Genomic DNA, 25,446 nt, shown 5'->3' on the forward strand with positions numbered 1-25,446 from the left:
TTCTTTCTTTTACAATATCAAGAAGTTAAAAACTGCGTATCAATATCCTTAAATACTTTAAATCTTTTTCCTCCTCATTTGTGCCAATGCTGTAATTATGCAAAATTCAATATCCTTGGCTTAATTTGCAAAGATTGCAGTTACAGTTTATTTCTCCTACTAATGACTAGGCAGCGGATTTTGTGCATTTATGACAAAACTGAGTAGCTGCAATTGAAAACAGTAAAACATTAGAAGAATTCAAAAATACTATTAAGAAAGAAATAATATTAAGGAAGAAAATATATTTCAATACAGTTTGTTGCAATTCGAGTAGAAAATTTTTATTTTGCATGAAGATCCGCTGTCAACTAATGACTTTGGTGAATTAGCATCCAAATAAAACCGATATCGAATTTGAACTGCGAAACAATAATTATTCTTCACGTACATATGATTAGGCATGAGCTTGTGAATATAAATCAATAATTGTTGCGATTTCCCTTCAAACATCTAGGCAGAATGGAAGTGTGTGGCTTCCAATGATTTCGGCCACAGTGTCACATCCTGTTTCCTCAAATTAATCATTCCCAAGCACTTCAAGAGACCGAAGTTTCTTGAAAGTTTGCGCGCCATATTGTCGGAAGAGGGTGCAGTGAACTTAGAGTGCAAAGTGATCGGTGTACCGCAACCGATTCTGAAATGGTACAAAGATGGCGTCGAATTGAAGCCTGGAGATATACACAGAATCATTTCCGGACAAGATGGAACGTGCTGTTTAGGAACGTACACCTGCGAGGCTTCCAATTGCATGGGATCCGTCAGCAGTTCCGCATCACTTTTAGGTTTCGAAGGTATTTTCAACAATTTTCTGCACAGTAAATAAATCATATTCTCATACCACGATAGCGATCAAGACTGGCAACTTATTACTTTCATCGCAGTTTCTATTAATCATGAACAGACTATTAGATCTTTATGCAAAGTCAAAATATGTTGGGGTCGGAATTATATTTGGCCGAATATCTCGGAAACAATTTGGTCTAGAGGGGTAGTTAAAATTGCAAAGTTGTGTATTTTTTAATAAGGAATCCTACTGCACAGTCCGATTTTAGATATCTTAATTTGTTTAATCCTAAGCACTCGAATGGTGACTCTGAGGCGCCACTAAAAATTGCTGTACCATTATTCAAAATATTGCTTACATTATTAAATACATTGGTATATAATCAATTAGTAAACATTTATCTTATACATATATTATCTTATACAGGGTGAGTCTCGTAACGTGACGATCTTAAATTTTTTATCAAGATATGAAGATCACCTTGAGTTTCTTAAATAGAATGCACAATATTTTTGATCGAACTCGGATGGAGCACAAAATTCTGCGTAAAAAAGTATTGACCCTCGCATATATTAAATCTAATAGTTAACGAGATATTATCGAAATAATTTTCCATATGTACTTATTCAAATTGAGAGATGTCAGTTCGAGCATCTGCTTCCAGGTAATAGCTATTATTCATATGGGAAATTATATCGATAATATCTCGTTAACTATTAGATTTATGATATACGAAGGTCAATACTTTTTTACGCGGAATTTTGTGCTTCATCCGAGTTCGATCAAAAATATTGGGCATCCTATTTAAAAAACCGAAGGTGACCTTCATATCTGCATAAAAAATCGAAGTAACAAAAATAAGATTGCAGCACTAGGAACCATGCAACATTTGTTTGAACATTTTTTTTTGTACAACAAATAACACAAGTTATTTGAGATTGTCGCGTTACGAGACTCACCCTGTATATTATCATTTATATTTAGTAAACATTTTTGTATCCATAAAATGTCAAAAATCACAGGGAATGGAAATATTTTAGGTCGGTAGAAATGCATAATTTTCGAGTTAAAATTGCTCCGATTGCAAAGGGATAAACAATATCTTGAAAAATACCACTTTTTTGTTAATGTTTCTATTTAAATGTTAATCTATCGTCTCGAATATGTGAAACGTGTCCAGTCTTATGGTTGTACTATTTGTTTGTACGAAATTATCAGAATTTATATGTCGACAATGATTCGGGAATCGGAGATATAGTGTTTAAATAGCTGAAGAAGAATTTAATAGAAATTCTATTAAGATTTACCAAATAATAGTGGTTCTTCTTTATTTATTTAGTAACTTCAAACATTATTTTGCAGATAAATTGCCAGTTCGAAAAGAAGCAAAAGAAATTCAATCACCAAATGGTCACGAGCTTGCTAGAAACTTATCGCTGTCAACGATACACGAAGAGAGAACTTCTCAGCTATACGATACACCACAAACCGATCATTCTGTTACGTTGGATGATCGAGGAGAAGTATCCTTCAGCTTCGACGGGAAAGAAGTATCCGTCAGCCTTTACGAGACACCCGACCTCACTGAAGAGGAAGCCCTTCAAATTGTCGAGATGTATGCTGATCAATTGTCTGAACATGTTACAGGTGAGTATGATGGAATGTCTTATACATTACACAGACATGCGATCTACAACGTTATCAATTCTATAAAAATCAATTTATTACTCATTGTTGATCCCAACTATGCAAAAATCCAACAATACGCCAGAAGTTTTCACGAAAGTATTAAATTCAATATTTAATCAAAACATTTCAAGTGTAATGATTAGACTGCTGATCTTTATGCAAAATAGAAGTTGCTTGCACCAATTGCAAGTAACTGGAGCCACGTAAACAGTTTTCTTACGTTAATAATTTTAATAAGTTGAGAAAAATAGACTAGCACTCTTCAATCAGTGTAATCTTTCCACTGTTTTAATTTGCACCCACTCATTGCTGCCATAAATGCATAACATCAGCAGTCTAGTAATAATCATATTTTAATTTAAAGATCCTTCTCTTTACTCTTGTTTTATGAAAATCTTGGGCTGTTAACACTTTACCTACCGGAAGCCTATTAATAGAATTTTTAATAATTGTGCTGTACTAAGAGAAAGCATAGAAATTTTCTTTTATATTGCAATCTTAAATGAAACTATTATATGATGTTATTAAGGGTGACTTGTTAGTTCATAATGGAAATTGCAGTTGCTATTGAAGGTTCCATTAAAAAGTCTTCAGCCATGTACCGTTCGTGATTAAATTATAGTAAAAAAATGTTATCATACTATTCAAAAATATTTACTAGACTGCTAAACTTTATACATGAATGGAAAGGTTTAATTTGATATAAATCAAGATCGCTTTTCTTCTATCGAATTTATAAGTGCATTATATAAAGTCACGTCGTAATTGATGATACTTTTTTCACATTTTTGAATGGCAAAATGCAAAAACATAATCACTACCATCCGTGTTCTGTGTGCCATATATTTCTACATTTATTACAATCCATAAAGTTATACGTAGAAGCTTAATTAATTTTGTCTGCGCTTCACCTCACAAACATATGTTCACGTATACATATATACAAATATATGTACACAGGATGGTCCGTTTAAGTAAGGCCACCTAAATATTTCTTCAGGTTATTGTACATGTACATACATATATGTATATTACCTACAAACATGTAAAACGTGTGACGTTAATAGCAAGTAGGTACATCAATAGTCAACCTAATAATAATTTTCACCCGTTAGTTCAACTCGATGAATTTTCTAGCCTAGTCAAATCGCAAAGCTAGCGTAACAGCGCGATCCTATTCCAAGTATTAAAACATAAATAAAGACTCGGTTCGCCGCATTTTCAGAGCACAACGTCATCGAGCTGCCACCTATGAGGTTTGTCAAAGAGTCCTCCAATTCCGGCAACCTGTTGATGGAGGCGGTAGTGATAGACGTGTCGCCGGACTACTTCGTCAGCGCCGAAGAAGGCGATGATCTCCGCACCGAAGCGGATTTCGAAGACGTCTCGATCTTAGACGACATAACGCGAGTCCTATCCTCCCCCGAACGAGACTCTCGCAGTTCTCTGAAGAGATCGGCAATGTACAGTTTAGAAGACGACGACAAACCACCGACGAGGCCTCCTCGAAAGAAGTCTAGTTCCTCTTCGAAGAGCGAGAAAAGCGAGAAGAGTCAGAGAATGGAGTCGGAGAGCTTCCACAGTGCTCAAAGAGAGGAAAGGTTCTCTCCTCCCGTCTCGCCGATCTCTCCTGTATCCTCTTTAAGACAAGATGACAGCGACACCTTCGCTGATGCTTTGTCCTCTGCTCGACTGTCCATTTCAGAGACCCAGGCTCAGAAGATGTACGACTATGCGCAGGACAGGAAACGCAGTTTAAGTGGTGATAAAACAGCTGGGTCCAGCATAGACGATGGCATTGGCGGCGACTCGTCGTTCGATTCAGTGACTGGTGCGCCGAAGAAGAAGCGACACCGGAAGAAGAAGCACAAGAGAGACAAAGGAAGCTCCGAAGAGTCTTCTTTGGGCAGCGAGATTGATGGCAAAAGACGCGGAAGTAGATCAGGCAGTGCGAAAACAGAGCTGCATCAGCGTGTAGAATCAATCTTGAAGACCGAGGAGCCGTACATCGAGGACGTGGCGGACAAATCGTCGGAAAAGAAGCAGTCCACCAGCGAGTCTGACAAGTCCATGTCGAAGAGCAATAAAGAGAGGCTCTTAGACAGCATGAACAAGCTGAAGGAACCTGTCCTGGTGGTTAGGGACACTTTGGTCGACATTGATGCCCTAGATTCGAAGCTGAACACAGCGAACGAGGAGACATGTAAGACTGTTATCACCGAGAACATCATCAGACCGATTCAAAGTCTTTGTGAAGAGGTGTCCGCAATAGAATCTAAAGCCTTGAAGAGCGCAGATGACAGATCAATGGCTCAGACGATCAGGATTTCTCTGTTGGAGGCGATTGGCGGTCCAACCGAGGAGCTCCTCCGCGGTATGGAGCTGATAGAGCGTCAGGAGAACGTGAAGAACCGAAAGATGGATGTAATAGCGATCTTAGAGAGCTTGACCGATCCTGTCGACGAGATCCTGATGGGTATCACGAAGATCGAGTACGAAATGACTGGTCGGGCGATGGGCGAGCGGCCTATTTCGCTGATCAGGATGATGTCCGCGGTGTCCAAGTTGGAGGAATCCGTTAAGAAGGTGTCCACAGTGGACAACAGGGAATCTAGACTACTGTCGAGTATCGAAGAGATCTTGAATGCTCTCCAGTTCTTCGTAAACGACGTCTCGGTGGATCCAGCGAAAGGATCGATAGAGACCGTGGACACGGTGGTAGTGGAGTCCCTGTCGAAGTCAGTCGAGGACATGACGAAGGCTTTAAGTCGCGTGTCCAGAGCTGATGAAGTCTCTAAGATTATAGACGAGTTTCTGCCATCGATGCGGGAATTGAGGACGAAGTTAGATACCTTGAAGACTATGCTAGAGACTTACGAGTCGAAAGGGATATTGTCGGAGCACCGAACGAAGCTGATTGAGTCGTTGCAGGAATCTGTGGACCACACTGTGCAAGAGATCCAGAGGGTTAAGGAAAGAAAGCCTGACGAGGGTCAGAAGGTAACGATCGAGGAGCCGAAAGAAGATATCCTGAAGGAAGCGAGATTAATGCTCCAGGAGGCGCTGAAGTCCTACGAAAACATCTCAGGCACCCTCGACCCTAGACTGTCCTCCATATTCGATCGAGTCGACGAGATGTACCGAAGACTGAGGACGCCGCAGAAGAAAGAAATCAGTCATCAAGAAAGTATCGAGTCCCTGATGAGTCTGGAGGGTCCTTTGTATTCTCTTCAATGCGCCCTGGCCCCGGTCTCAATCGCAGAAAACGCGGACACGGTCTTCAAGCTCCTTGAGCCGGCGGTATCTCAGCTGAAAGCTATAATCTCGCGTCTGAACGAGAGCTCTTTGCAGCCTGTGATGGAGACGTTGAACAACATCGATAGAATGATCCAAGTGACCATCAGCGAGACCGAGGAGACGATTTCTACCAGATCTATCCAAGATGAGCCGCAGACCTTGACCGATAGGATCCTCGATCCTTTGATCGATGTTCAGTCAGCCTTGAGCTCGGCTCTTCAGGACGTCGAGGATGTTGAATCCGTCACAAACGGCGCAGCCAGTGCACAGAAACTGTTAGCTTCGTCTGAAATCACAGCTTGCTTGGTTGAGCTTAGACAGTACGTATCGGACGCTACTCGTACAGCGATGACCCTGAGGGAGGACGAGATGCTGACTAGTTTGGAAGATCTGAAGGAACCTCTGTCGGACCTCCAATTAGCTCTATCCTCCGAAGAACGAACGGTCCAGGAGCTGCAAGTGATCCGCAAGATCTCGTTGCCGATAGACAAGCTGAGGAAAGTGTTGGTGAAGGTTCTGCGACACTCTGAGTCCGAGGAAAGGACAAAATCGATAAACGATGTCTTGAAAATCATAGAGGCGATCAATACTCAGTTACCGAAGACGATATCCAACTTGGCAGAGATCGAGGAAGCGCAGAAACATTTCTTGGACGGTTTGGATGTGGATCAGAATCTCAGCAACGTTCATTTTGCTCTGTCTTCGGCGCTGGAGAGGCAAGAGAAGAGCTACCCTGCCTACGTGTCCGATTTGACTGCTTGCATTGAAGAACTACGGCAATGTATAGGCTCCTCGGCAGTGGAGATCGCTAATTTGAGGAACCCAGTCGACGACGACGTTATCCTTCAAGTCTGTCTATTAAAAGAACCTCTGCTTATTCTGCAGAGAGTTTTACTAACTCAGCAACACGAGCCTGAAGAAGAACAAATTTTAAAAGACCTGATCAATCCTATTGAGAAACTGAGAAGTCTAGTTCGAGGCATTGTGGACAGCAATGCGAAGACAGACGTCGTTCTTCCAGTTCTTGAACTGTTAGAAGAAATAGAAAAGGACACGCCGTTGATCACGAAAGAGGCGTCAAAGAGGAAAGAACAAAGAGGCGCGAAGATGCAGAAAGAAGCGACGAAGAAGAAGATCTCGTCTATTGGTTTGGCTGACAGAATCAGTCGATCGTTGGACCCCATGAAACACTGGTTGTCGACCGCGTCCGAAGACAGCATGAAAGAGGAAGAAGAATCAGTGTTGAGCTCAACGATCGACGAGCTGAGGCGGGACGTGAACAAAATCGCCATTGAGACGTCATACTCCGAGCCACCTAGCGACGAGAACCTCCTTGAGGCTTTGATAGACCTTCGCGAGCCCCTGACTAGGCTGAAGAACGCGGTCTCGATGTACCATGAACCAGCGAATTTGACTACCTTGGAAGGTCTGAGCAGGCCTATGAGATGTCTTCTCCAGACCATCATGACCGTCCTTCGAGACCACGCCCAGGAGGAGTCTCTGCAGCCTATAGTGGACATCGTAGAGGACATCGAGAACCAGATACCGATCTCAATCAAGGAAGCTCTTTACAAGAAGGAACTGAGCGAAGTAGTTCAGTCTTTGATCCAAGAAGAAAAGGAATTGACGACACAGGAAACGGTCCAAGAAGAGACTCTCCTACGAGAGGGAAGAGAAGAAGCAACGTCTCAGGCAACAATTCCCGAAGGAACATTGATGGAAACCACCTCAGTGCTTCCTCCGACCGAATTCTCCGAGTCCATTATAGAGAAAACGACTGTGGAAGAGCTCAGTTCGCAAAGGTCCGATCAGGTCGTCACCCAGATCGAAGAATTAAGAAAAGAAGACTTCGAGAGAGAGAAGAAAAAGGTCACTGACCTGATGGTTTCATTATCGAAGACTCTGGAGAACGTTCAATTCGACGTCACCGGGATTTTAGAAGATTTCGAAGAACCTACAGCTGGTACTACAACGCTGCCACCATCAACATTAGCTAACTCCCTTGAAGACTTCAGGAGAACCGTTTCCACGATGCGTATGGCAATTGGGAACTATGAACAAGCTTCTTCCGAAGAAGTGGTAGCTCAGACTGCTACTCAGCTGGATAACCTTCTGGAGTCGCTAGGTAGCCTTCAAGATGTCCTTCTGGAGACACGTCAATACGGTATCCAAGAACTGTTCATCCTGAACCACTTAACACAACCTCTAGAGGCAATCGAAAGAAACGTGATTGACTCTGCCATGGAGAAATTGGGTAATAGATCAGAAGTGGTAGATAAATGCGAAACTACTCTTCGAGTTCTGCATAATATCAAAGACAGAATCCCGATTGTTATAAAAGACGTGGAGTCTCGGCAGCAGCTGGTGGGTACTCTTCGAGAAATCGCGAAGCCCTTGGAGAACATTCAAGATCGTATGGAGGTCCTTGAAGCACAAGCTGAAGAGACACTGGAGACCGATGTGGCGAGGATCCTGCTCAGGCCGATACAGGTGCTATTGAACACTATAACCGCCACTTCGCAAGAAGTCCAGTATCTGGATCGTCGCAGGGAGATCGTAGTGGAGCTTAGGAGTCTTCAAGAACATCTGGTGGAGTTCTCGAGTTGTCTATCTGTGGTGCAAAGCAGTCGCAAGAGCCTGGTTCCCGAGTCAGCTTTGCTGGACGAAAGGAGAAACGTCATTCTCAAGGCCGTCGAAGGTCTTCAGAGACAGACGTTGAACACTCTGGAGAGAATACCTAGCCTGGAAGGAGCATCGTTGTTCGAAGAACCGTTGAACCTGTTGAGGAACGCTATTGTCTCTGTTCAGAAGCAAATCGGCAGGACTGACTACTCCCGAAGACCCAGCAGTGTGGAATTCACTCTAAAGTATAACCTTGCGACGTCGCTGGATCATCTAAGACACACTATTTCGTCCTTAGACGAGAGCGCAGACTCAGGCGTCAAGGAAATTGTTTCGAAGTCGCTGGGAGCTTTGAAGAAGCAGATCTCTTTGTCGAAGACGCAGTTCGTTGAGACGAGCGATCAGTCTATTGACGAAGAAGCCATCGTGGAGGGATTCCTGTACCCCGCGAATAAGCTTCAATCAGCTTTGAACGTGCTCAAAGAGAAAATTGACAAAGAAATGATAGCTTCGATTTCGAAGGAGTCGATGGCCCATCTTCGGGGTCTGGCTAAGTCAACATCCGACCTAGCTTCTTCGTTGTTAGCGCATCGGCTGCATCTTCTCCGGGAAGGTGCGTCCGAAGGCTCTTCTTTCGTGGAAACGCTGTCTGCTGTCGCGGACGTTTTGGAAAGCGTGAACGAGTCTGTTAAGAGAATCGAACAGACAGTTGGCGTGCAAACATCTGCGGAAAAAATTGAAAAGGCGGCTGAGGATATACCGAGAGATCTACCGGTTACTATCACGCAGATCGAAACTATCGTCGATGAAATTATCGAAGTGTCCAAGAAAGAAGTTGAGAGTGTACTGACGATTGAGGCACTGTCTGAAGAAGATGCGAAGAGGATAACCGAGGGACAAGCTGAGAGAAAAGCGGTTTCGATTGAAGCTACCACCTCGGGTGAGAAAGCTCAAGAGAAAATGAGGACTAGTGAGTCGGGAGAATTGATACAAGCTGAAGAAAGTACGGAGGATCGAGAAAAGCTAGATACATTGAAGATGAAAGAAGAAGCGACAGTGACTAAGAAGACTGAAGAAGTGCTACGGAAAGACGAAGAAGTAGAAGAATCTCCAAAGCAGAAAGCGAAATTGGAAGAAGACAGAGACACGAAGGTACGGAAAATGGTAACATTGATTTTCACAATACAGCAGCCGTTCACAGAATTAACTAATCTCATGCGCGTAGCCTTAGAGGAGCCGATGTCTTCGAAATCTGAGGAGGAGAAACGAAAGATACGAGAACTAACCGCACTCATCCAAACCCTGAATGATTTGAAAGCCACAACCATGTCGATCGAACACAATCTTTTGCCCTCTTTGATTCCAGAGTTAGAAGAACAGTTTCTGTGTGTGTTGGACGATTTAGTGAGTTTGGAACATGCTACGGAAAGAGTGCTTAGTCTGACTCAGAAGGAGCTAACGCCTGCGTTGAAAGAGAATGTGATGGTGTCGTTACAATTCCTTTTGGAGCCTCTGGAAATGCTGCAGCAGCACTTGCCCAGACTAGAAGTATCTTCGGTCTTCGTGAAACTGCAAGAGTTAACCCGAACAATCGTCGAACTTATAGAAATGATCCGCAGGACGAAGGAGTCGAGGCACGTGAAGATCCTCGAGGAGATTAGAGTGATGGCGCCATCAAAAACAGAGGAAGAAAGCCAAGGTATTGAGGACACCACTGCGAAACCACTGGAAGAGCTCATAGAAGCCATGATGGTTTCTCAGGAGCTGATGAAACGCGACGACGCGTCTCCTTTCGGATCCATATCGCCTTCGATCGAGCCCACCGATCTGTCTGAGCAACAAAAGTTGCTCAGTGATGACGAAATTAAATTGGACACCAATATCGTCCAGAAGATAGTCAGTCCCATCCAGAATCTGCGAGAAATTATGGCAAAGATACAGGAACAAGAAATGGAAGAGACTGAGACGTTGAATCTACCATCTAGGAAGACAGCTGCTGCTATACTGAGTAGTATCATTCAACCATTGGAGGAGCTGGAACAATCTCTGAGTATATCTGCGGAGCAGCAAACTGCAGAAACTCAGCAAACTGTGCAAGAAATGAGGAAGGCCAGCACATCTTCGCAATCGTTGTCAGTTGGCTCTGCTTTAGAGGATCTGAGAAGATCTATTGCTAGCATTCAAGACGAAGTAATTCTGGAAGTCACCCAGAAACTATCCACGGAGGAAAGCAGTGTAATTACAGAGGAAGTCGAGAAGTCACTGGAAGATTTGAAATTCTCTTTGGGAGCTGTACAGAAGATGGCAACGATGGAGAGCGAGCATTCTGAGGAATTGTTTGAAGGGGATAGGACAAGCGTGATGGAGACATTTGTTCAGTCAGTGAAGGAGCTTGGAGCAAAGTGCTTCGCAATTGCGACTCTTCCGAAGACAAGAATGACGTCGATCGAGAGAATACACAAAGGAGAGATACAAACAATGATACAAATATTGAAGGAGACTACAACTGAGATCGAAACACAAACTGAAGAGGCGAAATCTATGGATCAGACAGGGAAGGATGTGGCAGAAGCGTTGAAGCCGTTGGTACATCCTCTGGAGGAGCTAGAGCAAGCTTTAACTTCAGCGGCCCAGCAAGTTGGCTCTATGACACCTGAAACTACTGAAGAAGCAAAAGGTTTGCTTACAGAGACGATGAAATTGACTCCAGTCTTGGAAGAGCTGCAAAGATCCATAGCTGTTATTGAAGAACAAGTTTCAATACAAGCTAAGACAGCAGAAGTGTCAGCGGTGAAAGGTGAGAGATCCGTTGCTCAAGTTATAGAAGTTCCGTTAGAGCAATTAAAGTCTTCCGTGGTGGCTATGCAGGAACTAGAATTGGAAGGGACGAAGGAACTAACTATCGAGCAAAAGACAACAGCTTTGAAGGTAGTAGCGAAGTGTGTAAAAGAAATAGGACAAGTGTGTTCAGCTAGTCAGCAGAAAATTGAAGTTAGCCTTACTCAGCAGCCACAGGTGGCTGAAATAGAACAAGTCCTTGGAACAATTGCCAGTCCCATCCAAATTTTGAAAGAGTCTATATCTGTAATTGAAGCGCAAACCACTGAAGATAGTAAATCATTAGATCAGGCAGGTAAAGAAGCAGTGGAAGCTCTGAAGCCATTGGTGCATCCTTTGGAGGAGCTAGAGCAAGCGTTGACATCAGCAGTCCAGCAAGTTAGCGCAGGAACACCTGAAACTGCTGAAGAAGTGAAAGATAGTGGTTTGCTTATAGAGACGGTAAAATTGGCACCCGTTTTGCAAAAGTTGCAGAAATCTATCGCTGTCATTGAGGAACAGGTTTCGACTCAAGCTAAGAAAGCCGAAGTATCAATGGTGAAAGGTGAAAGCTCTGTTGCTAAAATTATAGAGGCACCACTAGAGCAATTAAAGTCTTCTGTGGAAGCTATGCAGAAACTAGAACTTGAAGAAACGAAGGAACTAACAGTGGAGCAAAAGACAACAGCTTTGAAGGCAGTAGCCAAGTGTGTAGAGGAAATAGGAAAAGTGTGTTCAGTTGTCTCTAGTCAACAGAAAGCCGAAGTCAGCATTGTCCAGCAACCACAGGTGGCTGAAATGGAACAAGTTCTGGAAGCAATTGTCAGTCCTATTCAAGTGTTGAAGGAATCAATATCTGAAATTGAAATGCAAACAACTGGCGAAACTAAGTCATTAGATCAAACAGGCAAAAACATAGTTGAAGCTCTGAAGCCATTGGTGCATCCTTTGGAGGAGCTAGAGCAAGCGTTGACATCAGCAGTCCAGCAAGTTAGCGCAGTAACTCCTGAAACTATAGATGAAGCGAAAGATAGTGGTCTGCTTGTAGAAACGGTTAAATTGACTCCAATTTTGCAAGAGCTGCAGAAGTCTATCGCTGTCATTGAAGAACAGGTTTCGACTCAAGCTAAGAAAGCCGTAGTATCAATGGTGAAAGGTGAAAGCTCTGTTGCTAAACTTATAGAAGTTCCATTAGAGCAATTAAAGTCTTCTGTGGAAGCTATGCAGAAACTGGACCTTGAAGAAACGCAGGAACTAACAGTGGAACAAAAGACAACAGCATTGAAGGCAGTAGCGAAGTGTGTAGAAGATATTGGGAAAGTGTGTTCAACTGCAGCTAGTCAGCCGAAGGTTGAGGTCAGCATTATGCAGCAACCACAGGTGGCTGAATTGACACAAGTTCTGGAAACAATTGGCAGTCCAATTCAGTTATTGAAGGAGACCATGTCTGAAATTGACACCCAAACAGTTGAAGAAGCTAAGTCGTTCGACCAGGCAAGTAAAGAAGTAGTGGAAACTCTGAGACCCTTAGTCGAGCCTCTAGAAGAACTGGAACAAGCGTTAACTACAGCTGTACAACAAGTTAGCACAGTGACGCCTGTAGAAAAAATTACATTGACTCCAGTTTTAGAAAAGTTACAGAAATCTATAGTGATTATCGAAGAACAGATGTCGATACAAGCTAAAACAGCTAAGACATCTGCTGTGAAAGGTGAAAGTTCTGTTGCTCAAATTATGGAAGCCTCCTTGGAAGAGCTAAAATCCTCTGTAGAGTCTATGCAGAAGCTGGAATTAGAAGAAACGAAACGACTAACTTCTGAAGAAAAGACAACGGCGTTGAAGGCCGTTGCCAAATGTGTTGAAGAAATTGGAAAAGCGTGTTCAGCCGCAGCTAGTCAACAAGAAATTGTCGTCAGCAATGTTCAACAAGCACAGATGGCTGAACTAACGGAAATGCTTGAAACGATTGCCAGTCCGATTCAAGTATTAAAGGAGACTACGTCTAAAATTGAATCCCAATCAATTGAGGAAGCTACACCTTTGGATCAAGCAGGAAAAGACATAGTAGAAGCTCTGAAACCATTGGTTCATCCACTTGAGGATCTCGAACAGGCGTTAGCCACGGCTGTCCAACAAGTCGGCACAGCGATGCCTGAATCCGCTGATGAAATGAAGGAATTCACAGCAGAGAAGATGAAATTGACGCCAGTATTGGAAGAGTTACAAAAGACTGTCGCTGTCATCGAGGAACAGGTAGCGGCTCAAGCTAAGAAGGCTGAATTGTCAACTGTAAAAGCTGAAAGCTCTGTTGCTCAAGTCATCGAAGTTCCATTAGAAGAATTGAAATCATCTGTGGAAGCTATGCAAAAATTGAAATTAGAAGGGACGGAAGAACTAACGACTGAAGAAAAGACAAAGGCTTTGGCAGCGGTCGCAAAATGCGTGGAACAAATAGGAAACATGTGTTCAGTGGTAGCTAGTCAACAAAAGGTTGAACTTAGCCTTGTCCAGCAACCACTGCTGGCTGAGATGGAACAAGTACTCGAGACTATTGCCAGTCCCATTCAAATTTTGAAGGAGTCTATATCCGAAGTAGAAATTCAAACACCTGAGGAGGCTAAATCATTAGATCACACAGGTAAGGACGTAGTGGAAGCTCTGAAACCGTTGGTGCATCCTTTGGAGGAGCTGGAACAAGCATTAACTTCCCTTGTTCAACAAGCCAGTGCCGTGGCACCTGAATCTGCTGAGGAAATGAAGGATAGTGGTTCGCTCGTAGAAACGGTGACGTTGGCTCCCGTCTTGGAACAGCTGGAAAAATCAATCGCTGTTATTGAGGAACAAGTATCGGCGGAAGCTAAAAAGGCTGAAGTATCAACAGTAACAGCTGAGACCTTCCTTGCTAAAATTATAGAAGCTCCATTAGAGGAGTTGAAGTCCTCCGTTGAAGCTATGCATAAGCTAGAATTGGAAGAAGCGAAAGAGTTAACCAGCGAGAAAAAGACAGCTCTGAAGGCAGTAGCCAAATGTGTAGAGGAAATAGGAAAAGTGTGTTCAGCTGCAGCTAGCCAGCAGAAAGTCGAAATCAGCCTTGTTCAACAACCACAGGTGGCAGAGCTGACAAAAGTTCTTGAAACAATTGCGAGTCCAATCCAGTTACTGAAAGAGACCATGTCTGAGATTGACGTACAATCAGTTGAAGAAGCTCAGTCGTTAGATCAGACAAGTAAAGGCGTCGTGGAAGCTCTGAAGCCCTTAGTGCAGCCTCTAGAAGAACTGGAGCAGGCTTTGACTGCGGCTGTTCAACAAGTCGGTGCTCTCGAATCCACTGATAAAAAGGAAGAAGGTTTGCCAGCGAAAACAGTCAAATTATCTCCCGTCTTGGAACAGTTACAGAAATCTATCGCTGTCGTTGAGGAACAAGTTGTAGTAGAAGCTAAAAAGGCAGAAGTGTCCACAGTAAAAAGTGAAAGCTCTGTAGCCACAATCCTAGAAGCTTCCCTTGAAAAGTTAAAGTCCTCCGTTGAAGCTGCGCAGAAGCTAGAATTAGAAGAAACGAGAGAACTAACCATTGAAGAGAAAACCGAGGCTCTGAAAGCGGTAGCACAATGTGTTGAAGAAATTGGAGAAGTGTGTTCAGTTGCAGCTACTCAGCGAAAGGTCGAGGTGAGCCTTGTTCAGCAACCACAAGTAGCCGAGTTGGAGCAAGCTCTTGGAATTATTGCATCCCCTCTGCAAGTGCTGCGTGAAACGGTGTCTAAAGTCGAGGAGCAGAAGACCATGGAAGCTGAAGGTTTACCTACGTCCGAGACGGAGAAAGTAGTTGCCATGTTAAACACTTTGGTCCATCCTCTGGAGGAGTTAGAACGGTCTTTGTCCGTGGCTGTCGAACAAACCAGCATCCTCAAGGTGGAATCTACTTCAGATGTAAAAGGTGACACTTCCTTAAAATTGAACGTTGAACCTATTCTTCAAGAATTGGAAAAATCAGTTGCGGAAATTCAGGAGCATGTCATTCTCGAATCAACGGAGAAGCCGAGTAGCGAACTAGAAAAGTCCGTAGCCATGACATTGAAAGAACCATTAGAGCAACTGAAGTCCTCCATAGCAGCTGTGCAAGAGACGATGTCTATGGAGGTTGCTCAAACAACTGATACCACAGATAGCAACAAAATATCTTCATTGAAAGTGCTCGCAAAGTCAGTGGAAGATATAGGCGAAAAATGTTTGGCAGTAATTTCCCAACAGCAGATCGAAGCACGAGCAGCTCCAAAGAAGCCGGCAGAATCGCAAGTAGCGATCCTGGAAATGGTCATCAGCCCCCTTCAAGTATTAAGAGAGTCCATTAACAAAATCGAAGAAGGAAAGTTCGAAGAAGCTCAAAGTTTGGATACCTCGAAGGTAAACGAAGTAGAAAGAGTACTAAAATTCCTTGTAGAACCGTTGCAGAAGTTAGAGCTGTCTTTGTCCTCGACTGTGCAACAGACTGTGTTGATGAAACTGGAGAAAGCTGCAGAAATAACAGGTCAAGCCACAGCTTCGCAACAGTTAGAGATTTCTCCTGCGGTTGAGGAGCTTCAGAAGTGCATTGCCATTGCTCAAAAACAGGTGCAGCTGCAAACTGCGTCCGAAGAGTCTTCCTTGCAAGCATCTCTCGTGAAAGCCACCAAAAAGTCCTTGGACAATTTGAATTCCTCGCTCGCGATCATCCAAAACGTGGTCACCGTTCAGCCTAGGGGACAAGAAAAGCTTTCGAGCGCAGAAAACAAGACGACGATGCAGCATTTTGCTAATTCGGTTCAAGAATTCAAGAAGACATGCGTAGCTGTAGTCACGCGACAACATGTGGGTGTCAATTCCAAGATTTTGCGGACGATCATTGCCCCTGTTCAAACCCTGCGCGAAACTATTATGAAAATACAAGAAGGGTCTCTCGAAGAAGCGAGAGCTCTGGAAGCAGAGAATGTAGATATTCAGACATTGACTCCGTTGATCCATCCTCTTGAAAAGTTGGAGAGATGTTTAGTCACCACAGTAGAGCAAGCAACTGCTGAGACAACTGAAGTTATTGAACAACTGCAGGCACCAAAAGCGATCACGCTACAGCCTATTCTTGAAGAACTGAAGGACAGCATTGTTACGGTTGAAGAACAACTAACGAAGACTCCGGCATCTAGTGCAAAAATGGATCTCGCCGAGAGTATCAAACAAGCCATTGCAAAACTGAAATCAACCGCAACAGCTGTTCAACAATCGATGACGGCGCCGATTGAAATTACTGAAGAGATGAAGACAGAGAAGGTATCTGTTCTACAAAACTTCGCCAAGTCGGTTGAACAATTGCAAGAGCATTGCTCGACTGCGGTGCAACTACAAAAGGAGGAGATGCAACTGGACAAGTCTAAAGCGCAGAAAGCAAAAATGGTGAATGTGGATGTCCTTCAGAAAATCAGCAGCACTGTTCACACTTTACGAGAGTCTCTTTCTCAGATAGAGGACGAAAAATCTCAAGAAGTAACGGAATTAGAAATACCGAGAGATGAAGGAGTTAAATTGAAACTAGATGTGCTGATTGAACCACTTGGCGTTTTGGAGCAAGCCCTAGTGACAGCTATTCAGGAAGGCATAATGATTCCATCAGAAACCACGAAAGAAGCTAGACGCAACGAAATTCCGCTAGAAAAATTGGATTTGCAACCTATGCTTAAACAACTCCAACAATCGATCGTTGTCGTCCAACAGCAGGCTAGTGAAGTTGCAGCATCGGCCGACGTTGAGGTTCTGGCTCTCGCGATGGCGACAGTGAAGCCTTTGGAGGAACTGAAGATCACCATCGCAGCAGTTCAAGAAATCGGGAAGACTGAGGTACACGAAACGGAGGAAATGAAAATCGATGAGCAATCGCGCTTGGAAGTTTTCGCCGAGTCAGTAGAGGAATCAGGAAAACAGTTGTTGGCTGTAGCCAAGCAAGAAGCTAAGAAAATCGCTGAGGTTCGAAAGGAGAAAAAGATGACCGAGGATTTCGTGAAGACAGTGATCACGCCGATCAACGAATTACAAAATGCGATTTTGGAAATCGACAAACAGAGCAAGGAGTCAGTGAAGGCGGTTGAGAAAGAGGCTATAATCTTCTTGAGCATTGTGCAACCTCTGCAACAGCTGAGGGAATCATTCTTGTCAGCGATGCATGAGCAGCATATGCCGATTCCTGTTTTGCAGATGCTTCCTGTGAAGACCACAATGCAAGACCTTAATAAGCACGTGACAGAAATTCAAGAACAGTTGGTGCTCGTCAAGGAAACATTAATCCAAACGGGGAACACCGAAGATTTGTCTGTGATAAAGAATGTCGAGCGATCCCTCAGCGATCTCAGAACATCCGTGGCAGTGGTGCAACAGTTGACAGCGATAGAGGCACCTGGCCAGCAAGTGTTGGACGTGGAGAATGTTTCAGCGTTGCAAGCGTTCGGAAAAGCAGTGGAGGAGTTCAAGAAACACTGTTCCGTCATGGTCTCTAGGCCTGAAGTGATCTCTGCGATCACTGGAACAGTGAAGCAGCCAATAAAAACAGAAGGCATCATCGTGCCCAGCAAACTACTGCAGGAGTCCGTCTCCATGATCGAAGAAATGAAGACGCAGGAGGCAGCAATGCTAGAAACAGAGACTACGAAGCCTGTCACAGTGTTGAGCATCCTTATGCCTCCTCTTCAACAACTGGAGCAGTCGTTCGTTGCTGCTATCCAAGGTGAACACGTTGTGGAGCAAACTGCAGTCACTCTAGACGACCAGGTGTCCTTTGAAGCGACGAGTCTGAACCCGATGCTGGAGGAAGTCCAGAAGTCAATCGCTATTATTCAAGAACACATTCTAGCTGAAGGTGTGCACAGTTTATCCGAAACGGAAGAAACCTCCCAGCTGCAGATGATGGCGCAGACGCTGACAGACTTGAAGACCTCGGCGGCAGCCATTCAGCAAATCTCCCAGGCCGCTCCAGAGTTCACCGATGAACTGTCCAAGGCCGAAAGCGTCTCGGCTTTCGAAACCTTTGCTAAATCCCTTCACGACCTGGTGGAACGTGTGGCTACGATCGGCCATCAGCAGATCATCATCGAACCCGCGGCGGACACCATCTCCGAGGATGTCTCCTCTTTGAAGACCTGGGGTGACCTTATAGAAGAACCGAACGTCCAGGTCACCGAGGCCATGGTGGTCGATCAGGGCACGATAGAATCGCCAACAGAGATCGCTCTGTCCCTTTCCGAGGACGAAGCTCACGCCCTGAAGGGACTAGCCAAACCTCTCAGTGAACTTAGAGAGTGTCTAGCTCTGGTCGTCGAGGAACACAAGACGATGGACGCTAATGAAATGACTATTGCGTTGTCGGAGAAAGACGATCTCTCGTTGCTGAAGACGATGGCGCAGCCGTTGTTAGAACTGAAAACCGCGGCTGCCTCTGTCATCCATGAACAGACTGCCATCGAGTCTGCTAGAGAAAAATTATTTAGCACTGATCGTAAAGAAGAGGCCACTCTGAATCCCTTGATCGAGCCCCTTGAGGAGCTTTGCAAGTCCATAGCGCTGATTCAGGATCACATGCTCGTTGAGTCAGCGGAGGAACGACCAGCTGGTGAAACGTCATTGCTGACAGCTTTGGTGGAGCCACTGATCACGCTTCAGAGGAGCATCTCTGTGCTAGAGGAACGTGTACTGTCACCGGACGTGGTCTCGCTACCTGAAGAAACGAACTGGATCAGCGAGTGTCTAGCAGTTCCTCTACAGGAGATAGAGAAGTCCATAGCTGAGATTCACGAATGCATTGTCATGGAGTCAGAGCCCATAGTTGAGGAACAGTTGTCGAAGATTGAAATGATCGACTGGGCTGTGGTTGAGAAACTGGTGCCTCCAGTTGAGACGATGAAAGCTGTGATCATTGGTATGAAGGAAATCGTTGCTGAAAACGAAGACGAAGTTGAATATAACCTGGTGAAGACGTTGGTTAAGCCTTTGTCAGAAGTGCACGAGAGCTTCCTCGCGCTTAAGAACAAGACGGATTTCACTGCTGAAGAAGAAGAAGCCAGCATAGACGCTATAGTAGACTCTCTATCGAGTTTGGAGAAGAGTATATCGTTCATCGAAGAACAATCTACTATGCGCGAACAAGATGCAGGTATAATCAATAGCTTGGCTGAACCTTTGATGCTGTTGAAGAATTCGATCATGACTGTGGACGAATCCTCGACGGTTTACCTTGAAAATCTGGAACAACCGTTGAAGAATTTGCAGACTGCATTGGAGACTGCTTCGATCGAGCAACGTGAAAGAGTCCAAAGAAAGAAGAAAACAGCAGTTTCAGTGGAAGAGGCTGTGAGAATTTCCACAAAAATTACAATTTCCATTAACGAGATAAACGTCGCGATCGATTCTATTAATCATAAGATCGAAAGTTACAAGGATTTATTGGGCCTTGAGATTCAGATTGTGAATGAAGCATTGAAAACTTTGATGAGACCGCTCGAGGATCTTAAGGAAGCGATTCAACGTGTGCAAACAAGTAAAGGAGTTGAAGAATCATCGATGAAGTCTCTGCAAAAGATTCAAAAAGCTATCGGCATTATTTGTCAGCAATCGGCAGATAAACCTGTGGCCGAATCTCCAGATTCGGGCACAGCTGACATAATTGGTGTGTTGAGATCATTAGCACCGAGTCTGAATCAATTAGAAACGTCGACCAAGACGGTTGAAACACTGTGGAAAGAAAATTTGACTGGTGAAGGGTTGGTAGAATTGGAAATGCCTATTGTGAACTTGATGGACACGGTGAACGTATTGTGCGACAACTTGCTGAGAATGGAGGTTGTATGGGTCACTGATGAAGAAAAGAAGAAGAAGAAAAAGAAAAAGGAGTTCACGCAGGAAGAGGAAGAAGATCAACAGCAAAAAGAACAGGCTGAAAAGCAAAAAGAAGAAGAACGTATGCGGAAGGACGAAGCTGAAAAGTTGAAGGTTGAAGAGGAACGTAAGAAGCAAGAAGAAGAAGAACGTAAGCAGAAGGACGAAGCTGAAAAGTTGAAGATCGAAGAGGAACGTAAAAAGCAAGAAGAAGAAGAACGTAAGCAGAAGGACGAAGCTGAAAAGTTGAAGATTGAAGAGGAACGTAAGAAGCAAGAAGAAGAACGTAAGCAGAAGGACGAAGCTGAAAAGTTGAAAATCGAAGAGGAACGCCAAAAGAAAGAAGAAGAAGACCATAGAATGAAGGAAGAAGAAGAACGTAAGCAAAGGGACGAAGCTGACAAATTGAAGATCGCAGAGGAACGTAAAAAGAAAGAAGAAGAAGAGCGTAAAAAGATGGAAGAAGAGGAACGTAAGCAAAAGGATGAAGCTGAAAAGTTGAAGATTGAAGAGGAACGTAAAAAGAAAGAAGAAGAAGAGCGTGAAAAGAAGGAAGAAGAAGAACGTAAGCAAAAGGACGATGCTGAAAAGTTGAGGATCGAAGAGGAAAGTAAAATGAAGGAACAAGAAGAACGTAAGCAGAAGGACGAAGCTGAAAAGTTAAAGATTGAAGAGGAACGTAGAAAGCAAGAAGAAGAAGAGCGTAAAAAGAAGGAAGAAGAAGATCGTAGAATTAAGGAAGAAGAAGAGCGTAAGCAAAAGGACGAAGCTGAAAAGTTGAAGATCGAAGAGGAACGTAAAAAGAAGGACGAAGAAGAGCGTAAGCAAAAGGACGAAGCTGAAAAGTTGAAGATCGAAGAGGAACGTAAAAAGACAGAAGACGAAGACCGTAGAAAGAAGGAAGAAGAAGAACGTAAGCAGAAGGACGAAGCAGAAAAGTTAAAGATCGAAGAGGAACGTAAAAAGAAAGAAGAAGAAGACCGTAGAAAGAAGGAAGAAGAAGAACGTAAGCAAAAGGACGATGCTGAAAAGTTGAAGATCGAAGAGGAACGTAAAATGAAGGAAGAAGAAGAACGTAAGCAGAAGGACGAAGCTGAAAAGTTGAAGATCGAAGAGGAACGTAAAAAGACAGAAGACGAAGACCGTAGAAAGAAGGAAGAAGAAGAACGTAAGCAGAAGGACGAAGCAGAAAAGTTAAAGATCGAAGAGGAACGTAAAAAGAAAGAAGAAGAAGACCGTAGAAGGAAGGAAGAAGGAGAGCGTAAGCAAAAGGACGAAGCTGAAAAGTTGAAGATCGAAGAGGAACGTAAAAAGAAGGGAGAAGAAGAGCGTAAGCAAAAGGACGAAGCTGAAAAGTTGAAGATCGAAGAGGAACGTAAAAAGACAGAAGACGAAGACCGTAGAAAGAAGGAAGAAGAAGAACGTAAGCAGAAGGACGAAGCAGAAAAGTTAAAGATCGAAGAGGAACGTAAAAAGAAAGAAGAAGAAGACCGTAGAAAGAAGGAGGAAGAAGAACGTAAGCAAAAGGACGAAGCTGAAAAGTTGAAGATCGAAGAGGAACGTAAAAAGCAAGAAGAAGAAGAACGCAAGCAGAAGGACGAAGCTGAAAAGTTGAAGATCGAAGAGGCACGTAAAAAACAAGAAGAAGAACGTAAGCAGAAGGACGAAGCTGAAAAGTTGAAGGTAGAGGAAGAGCTTAAAAAGAAAGAAGCGGAAGAAGAAAAAATACGTAAGCAGAAAGAGGAAGCCGAAAAATTGAAAATAGAGGAAGAACGTAAAAAGCAAGAGGAAGAAGACCGTAAGAGGAAGGAGGAAGAAGAAGAACGTAAGAAGAAACCAGAAGAGCTGACAAGACAGAAAGAGGAAAAGCCGAAGCAGCAGAAGGAAGCTGAAAAACTGAAATTGCAGGAGGAAAAACGTGAGAAAGAAGAAGCTGAAAAATTGAAAGAGGAAGAAGAACGAAAAAGAATTGATGTAGCCAAGAAAGAAGAAGAGCAGCGTAAGAAGAAGGAAGAAGAGCAATTGAAACAGGAGGAACAGCGAAAACAGATAGAGGAAGAACAAAAGTTAAAAGATGAAGCGGAACGTAGACGACAGGAGGAGGAAGAAAAAGTAAAACTGGATGAGGAACGAATGAAGAAAGAACAGGCTGAAAAGCTGAAATTGGAAGAGGAACAGAAAAAGAGACAAGAAGAAGAGAATGAAAAGCAGAAAGAGGCTCATAGATTGAAAGAAGAGGAACGCAAAAATAGAGAGGAGAAAGAGAAACAAGAAGAAGAGAAACGTAAACAACAACAGGAAGCTAAGAAATTAAAAGAAGAGGAAGCACGTAAGAAGGCTGAGGAAACAGAAAAGCTTAAACTAGAAGAACAGGAACGTAAACAACAGGAAGAAGAGGAAACTAAGAAACAAAAGGAGGAGGAACACAAACGTAAGCTGGTAGAGGAAGCTAAACAACTGGAAGAGCGAAAACGTAAGCAGGAAGAGGAAACTAAGAAACTAAAAGAAGAGGAAGAACGTAAGAAGGCTGAGGAAACAGAAAAGCTTAAACTCGAAGAACAGAAACGTAAACAAGAAGAGGAAACAAAGAAACTGGAAGAAGAAGAAAAGCGAAAACAAGAAGAGGAAGCCAAGAAACAAAAGGAAGAAAAGAAGAAGCGTAAACAAGAAGAGGAAGCTAAGAAACTAAAGGAAAAAGAAGAAAAACTTAAACTGGAAGAACAGAAACGTAAAGAAGAGGAGGAAAAACAGAAACTTATAGAAGAGGAGAAAACAAAGAAACAAAAAGAAGAGGAAAAGCACAAACAAGAGGTCGAAGTTAAGAAACAGAAAGAGGAGGAGGAGAAACGTAAGCAGGAGGAAGAAGCTAAGCAACTTAAAGATGAACAAGAACGTAAGAAGAAAGAGGAAACTGAAAAGCTGAAGAAGGAAGAAGAAAAACGTAAGCAAGATGAAGAAGCTAAGAAACTGGAAGAGAAACGTAAACAGGAGGAGGAAGCAAAGAAACTGGAAGAGAAACGTAAACAGGAGGAGGAAGCAAAGAAACTGGAAGAAAAACGTAAGCAAGATGAAGAAGCTAAGAAACTGGAAGAGAAACGTAAACAGGAGGAGGAAGCAAAGAAACTGGAAGAGAAACGTAAACAGGAGGAGGAATCTAAGAAACTGGAAGAGAAACGTAAACAGGAGGAGGAAGCTAAGAAACTGGAAGAGAAACGGAAACAGGAGGAGGAAGCAAAGAAACTGGAAGAGAAACGTAAACAGGAGGAGGAATCTAAGAAACTGGAAGAGAAACGTAAACAGGAGGAGGAATCTAAGAAACTGGAAGAGAAACGTAAACAGGAGGAGGAAGCTAAGAAACTGGAAGAGAAACGTAAACAGGAGGAGGAAGCTAAGAAACTGGAAGAGAAACGTAAACAGGAGGAGGAAAAAACGAAGAAGCAACAGAAAGAAGAAGAAGAATCTAAACAAGACAAAGAAGCGAAGAAACTAAAGGAGGAAGAACGAAAAAAGAAAGAAGAAGCTGAAAAACTGAAGCAGGAAGAAGACAAACGTAAACGGGAGGAGGAAGCAAAGAAACTTAAAGAGGAAGAAGAACGCAAGAAGAAGGACGAAGCGGAGAAATTAGAACAAGAAAAGGGTGCACGTAGAATATCAGGAGAACGCAGGAAATCCAAAGACGAAAAGAGACGTAAGAGTGAGCAGGAAGCAAAGCTGAAGCAAGAAGAGGAGGAACGCCATAAGAAACTGGAGGAAGAAAAACTGAAACAGGAAGAACAGAGTCGCAGACTGGAAGCAGAGTCAAAGCAAAGAGAGGAAGATGAGAAGAAAAAGAAGGCAGAAGCTGAGAAACTAAAGCAAGAGGAAGAGAAGCGAATTAGGAAGAAAGAAGAAGCTGAAAAGTTGAAGCAGGAGGAGGAGGAACGTAGAAGAAAGGAAGAGGTTGAGAGACGGAACAAGGCGGAATCGGACAAATTGAAGCAAACAGAGGAGAAACTTCGAAAGAAGAAAGAGAAACGAAAACTGGAGCAAGAGGAAGAGGAAAAGAAAGAGAGGGAAGAGGCTGAAAGACGGAAGAAAGAACAGGAGCAGAGAAAGAAGGAACGAGAAGAGCGCGCGAAGAAAGAAGAAGAGGAGAGAGCAGAACGCGAGGAAGAAGATCGCGTAAGGAAAGAAAAGAAGGCTCGATTGCGGAAAGAAGAGGAGGATCGCAGGAAAGCCGAGGAAACTGAAAGATTGCAAAAAGAAGAAGAACGAGACGCGCAGAGACGCGAGGAAGCTAAGCGTCAACGACAAGAACAGGAGAGACAAATCAGACAGGAAACGGAGAGAATAAGAAAAACCGAAGAGGAACGGGTCAGAAGAGAAGAGGAGACTCGCGAGCGCAGGAGGCAGGAGCGAGAACACAGAAGACACGAAGAGGAGCAAAAATTAATGAAAGAGGAGGAGGAGAGGTCGCAGAGGGAGGAAGAACGTAGAAGAAAGAGAAAAGAAGCTGATCGACAATGGAAGGAAGACGAGGAGGCTATCAGAAGAAAACAGGCTGAACGAATTGAAAGGAGGAGGGCTGAAGAACGTCAGAACAGGGAAGAAGCTGAACGTTATAGGAGGGAAGACGAAGAAAGAAGACACAGAAGAGACACAGACAGACAGGCTAGAAGGGACGAAACGGTGAAGGCGCTGAAGGAAGAGGAAGAACGAACAAGGAAACGGCTCGAAGAAGAGTCCTCGAGGATTCGAAGGCGAAGACAAGAACAGCTGATAGACGACAGCTGGTCCAGGCTTCGACAAAGCGAGTCGGATCAGCTGTTACGAAAGATTACAGACGACACAAGAATCTCGAGACCTAAAGGCATCTCGTATGATGTCGAATTTTGGAGGGACCGACGTGATAGGACCTTTAGACATGATTCTGGCTTCGAATCTGCGCTGTCGAGCACTGCTAGGTCGTACAGCTGGAGAGACTCATTGACTTCTTTGACCAAGAGGAGGACCGACGATTTTCTTGATTATAAATTGAGGGACTCATCTATGGAAAGGTACTATTTTGACACAGGTTCGTACTACAGAAGAAGGAGAAAGAGGGATGACAGAATCACCAGAGCCAGGTCCATCAGTTTACTGAAATATGAGGACTATTCGACTGGCGATAGTGACTTTAACATTTCAGCTAGCTCGTTCAGGCCACCGCGGTATAGCAGACCGAAAACTACATCTCGCACTGACCTCGATGGGTCGAGTGTCTCGTTATACGTGCCTTTTAGCACGGACACGGTAAGAATTTTCATGAAATTGTACATTAACCCTTC

General features: G+C 43.7%; 1 protein-coding gene across 6 annotated transcripts in view; it reads left to right on the forward strand.

The window, feature by feature from the left end:
- LOC143212159 (uncharacterized) overlaps positions 1–25,446 on the forward strand; it is a 119,557-nt gene that overhangs the window by 31,966 nt on the left and 62,145 nt on the right. For all 6 annotated transcript variants that reach the window (XM_076430608.1, XM_076430609.1, XM_076430611.1 and 3 more), the window contains 3 exons: positions 497–833; positions 2,189–2,473; positions 3,741–25,411. In XM_076430608.1, coding sequence (XP_076286723.1) covers positions 497–833; positions 2,189–2,473; positions 3,741–25,411 — 22,293 coding nt within the window. The remainder of the gene's footprint in view (positions 1–496; positions 834–2,188; positions 2,474–3,740; positions 25,412–25,446) is intronic.

This window comes from Lasioglossum baleicum, chromosome 9 (assembly GCF_051020765.1).
Source record: "Lasioglossum baleicum chromosome 9, iyLasBale1, whole genome shotgun sequence".
Taxonomy (NCBI): domain Eukaryota; kingdom Metazoa; phylum Arthropoda; class Insecta; order Hymenoptera; family Halictidae; genus Lasioglossum; species Lasioglossum baleicum.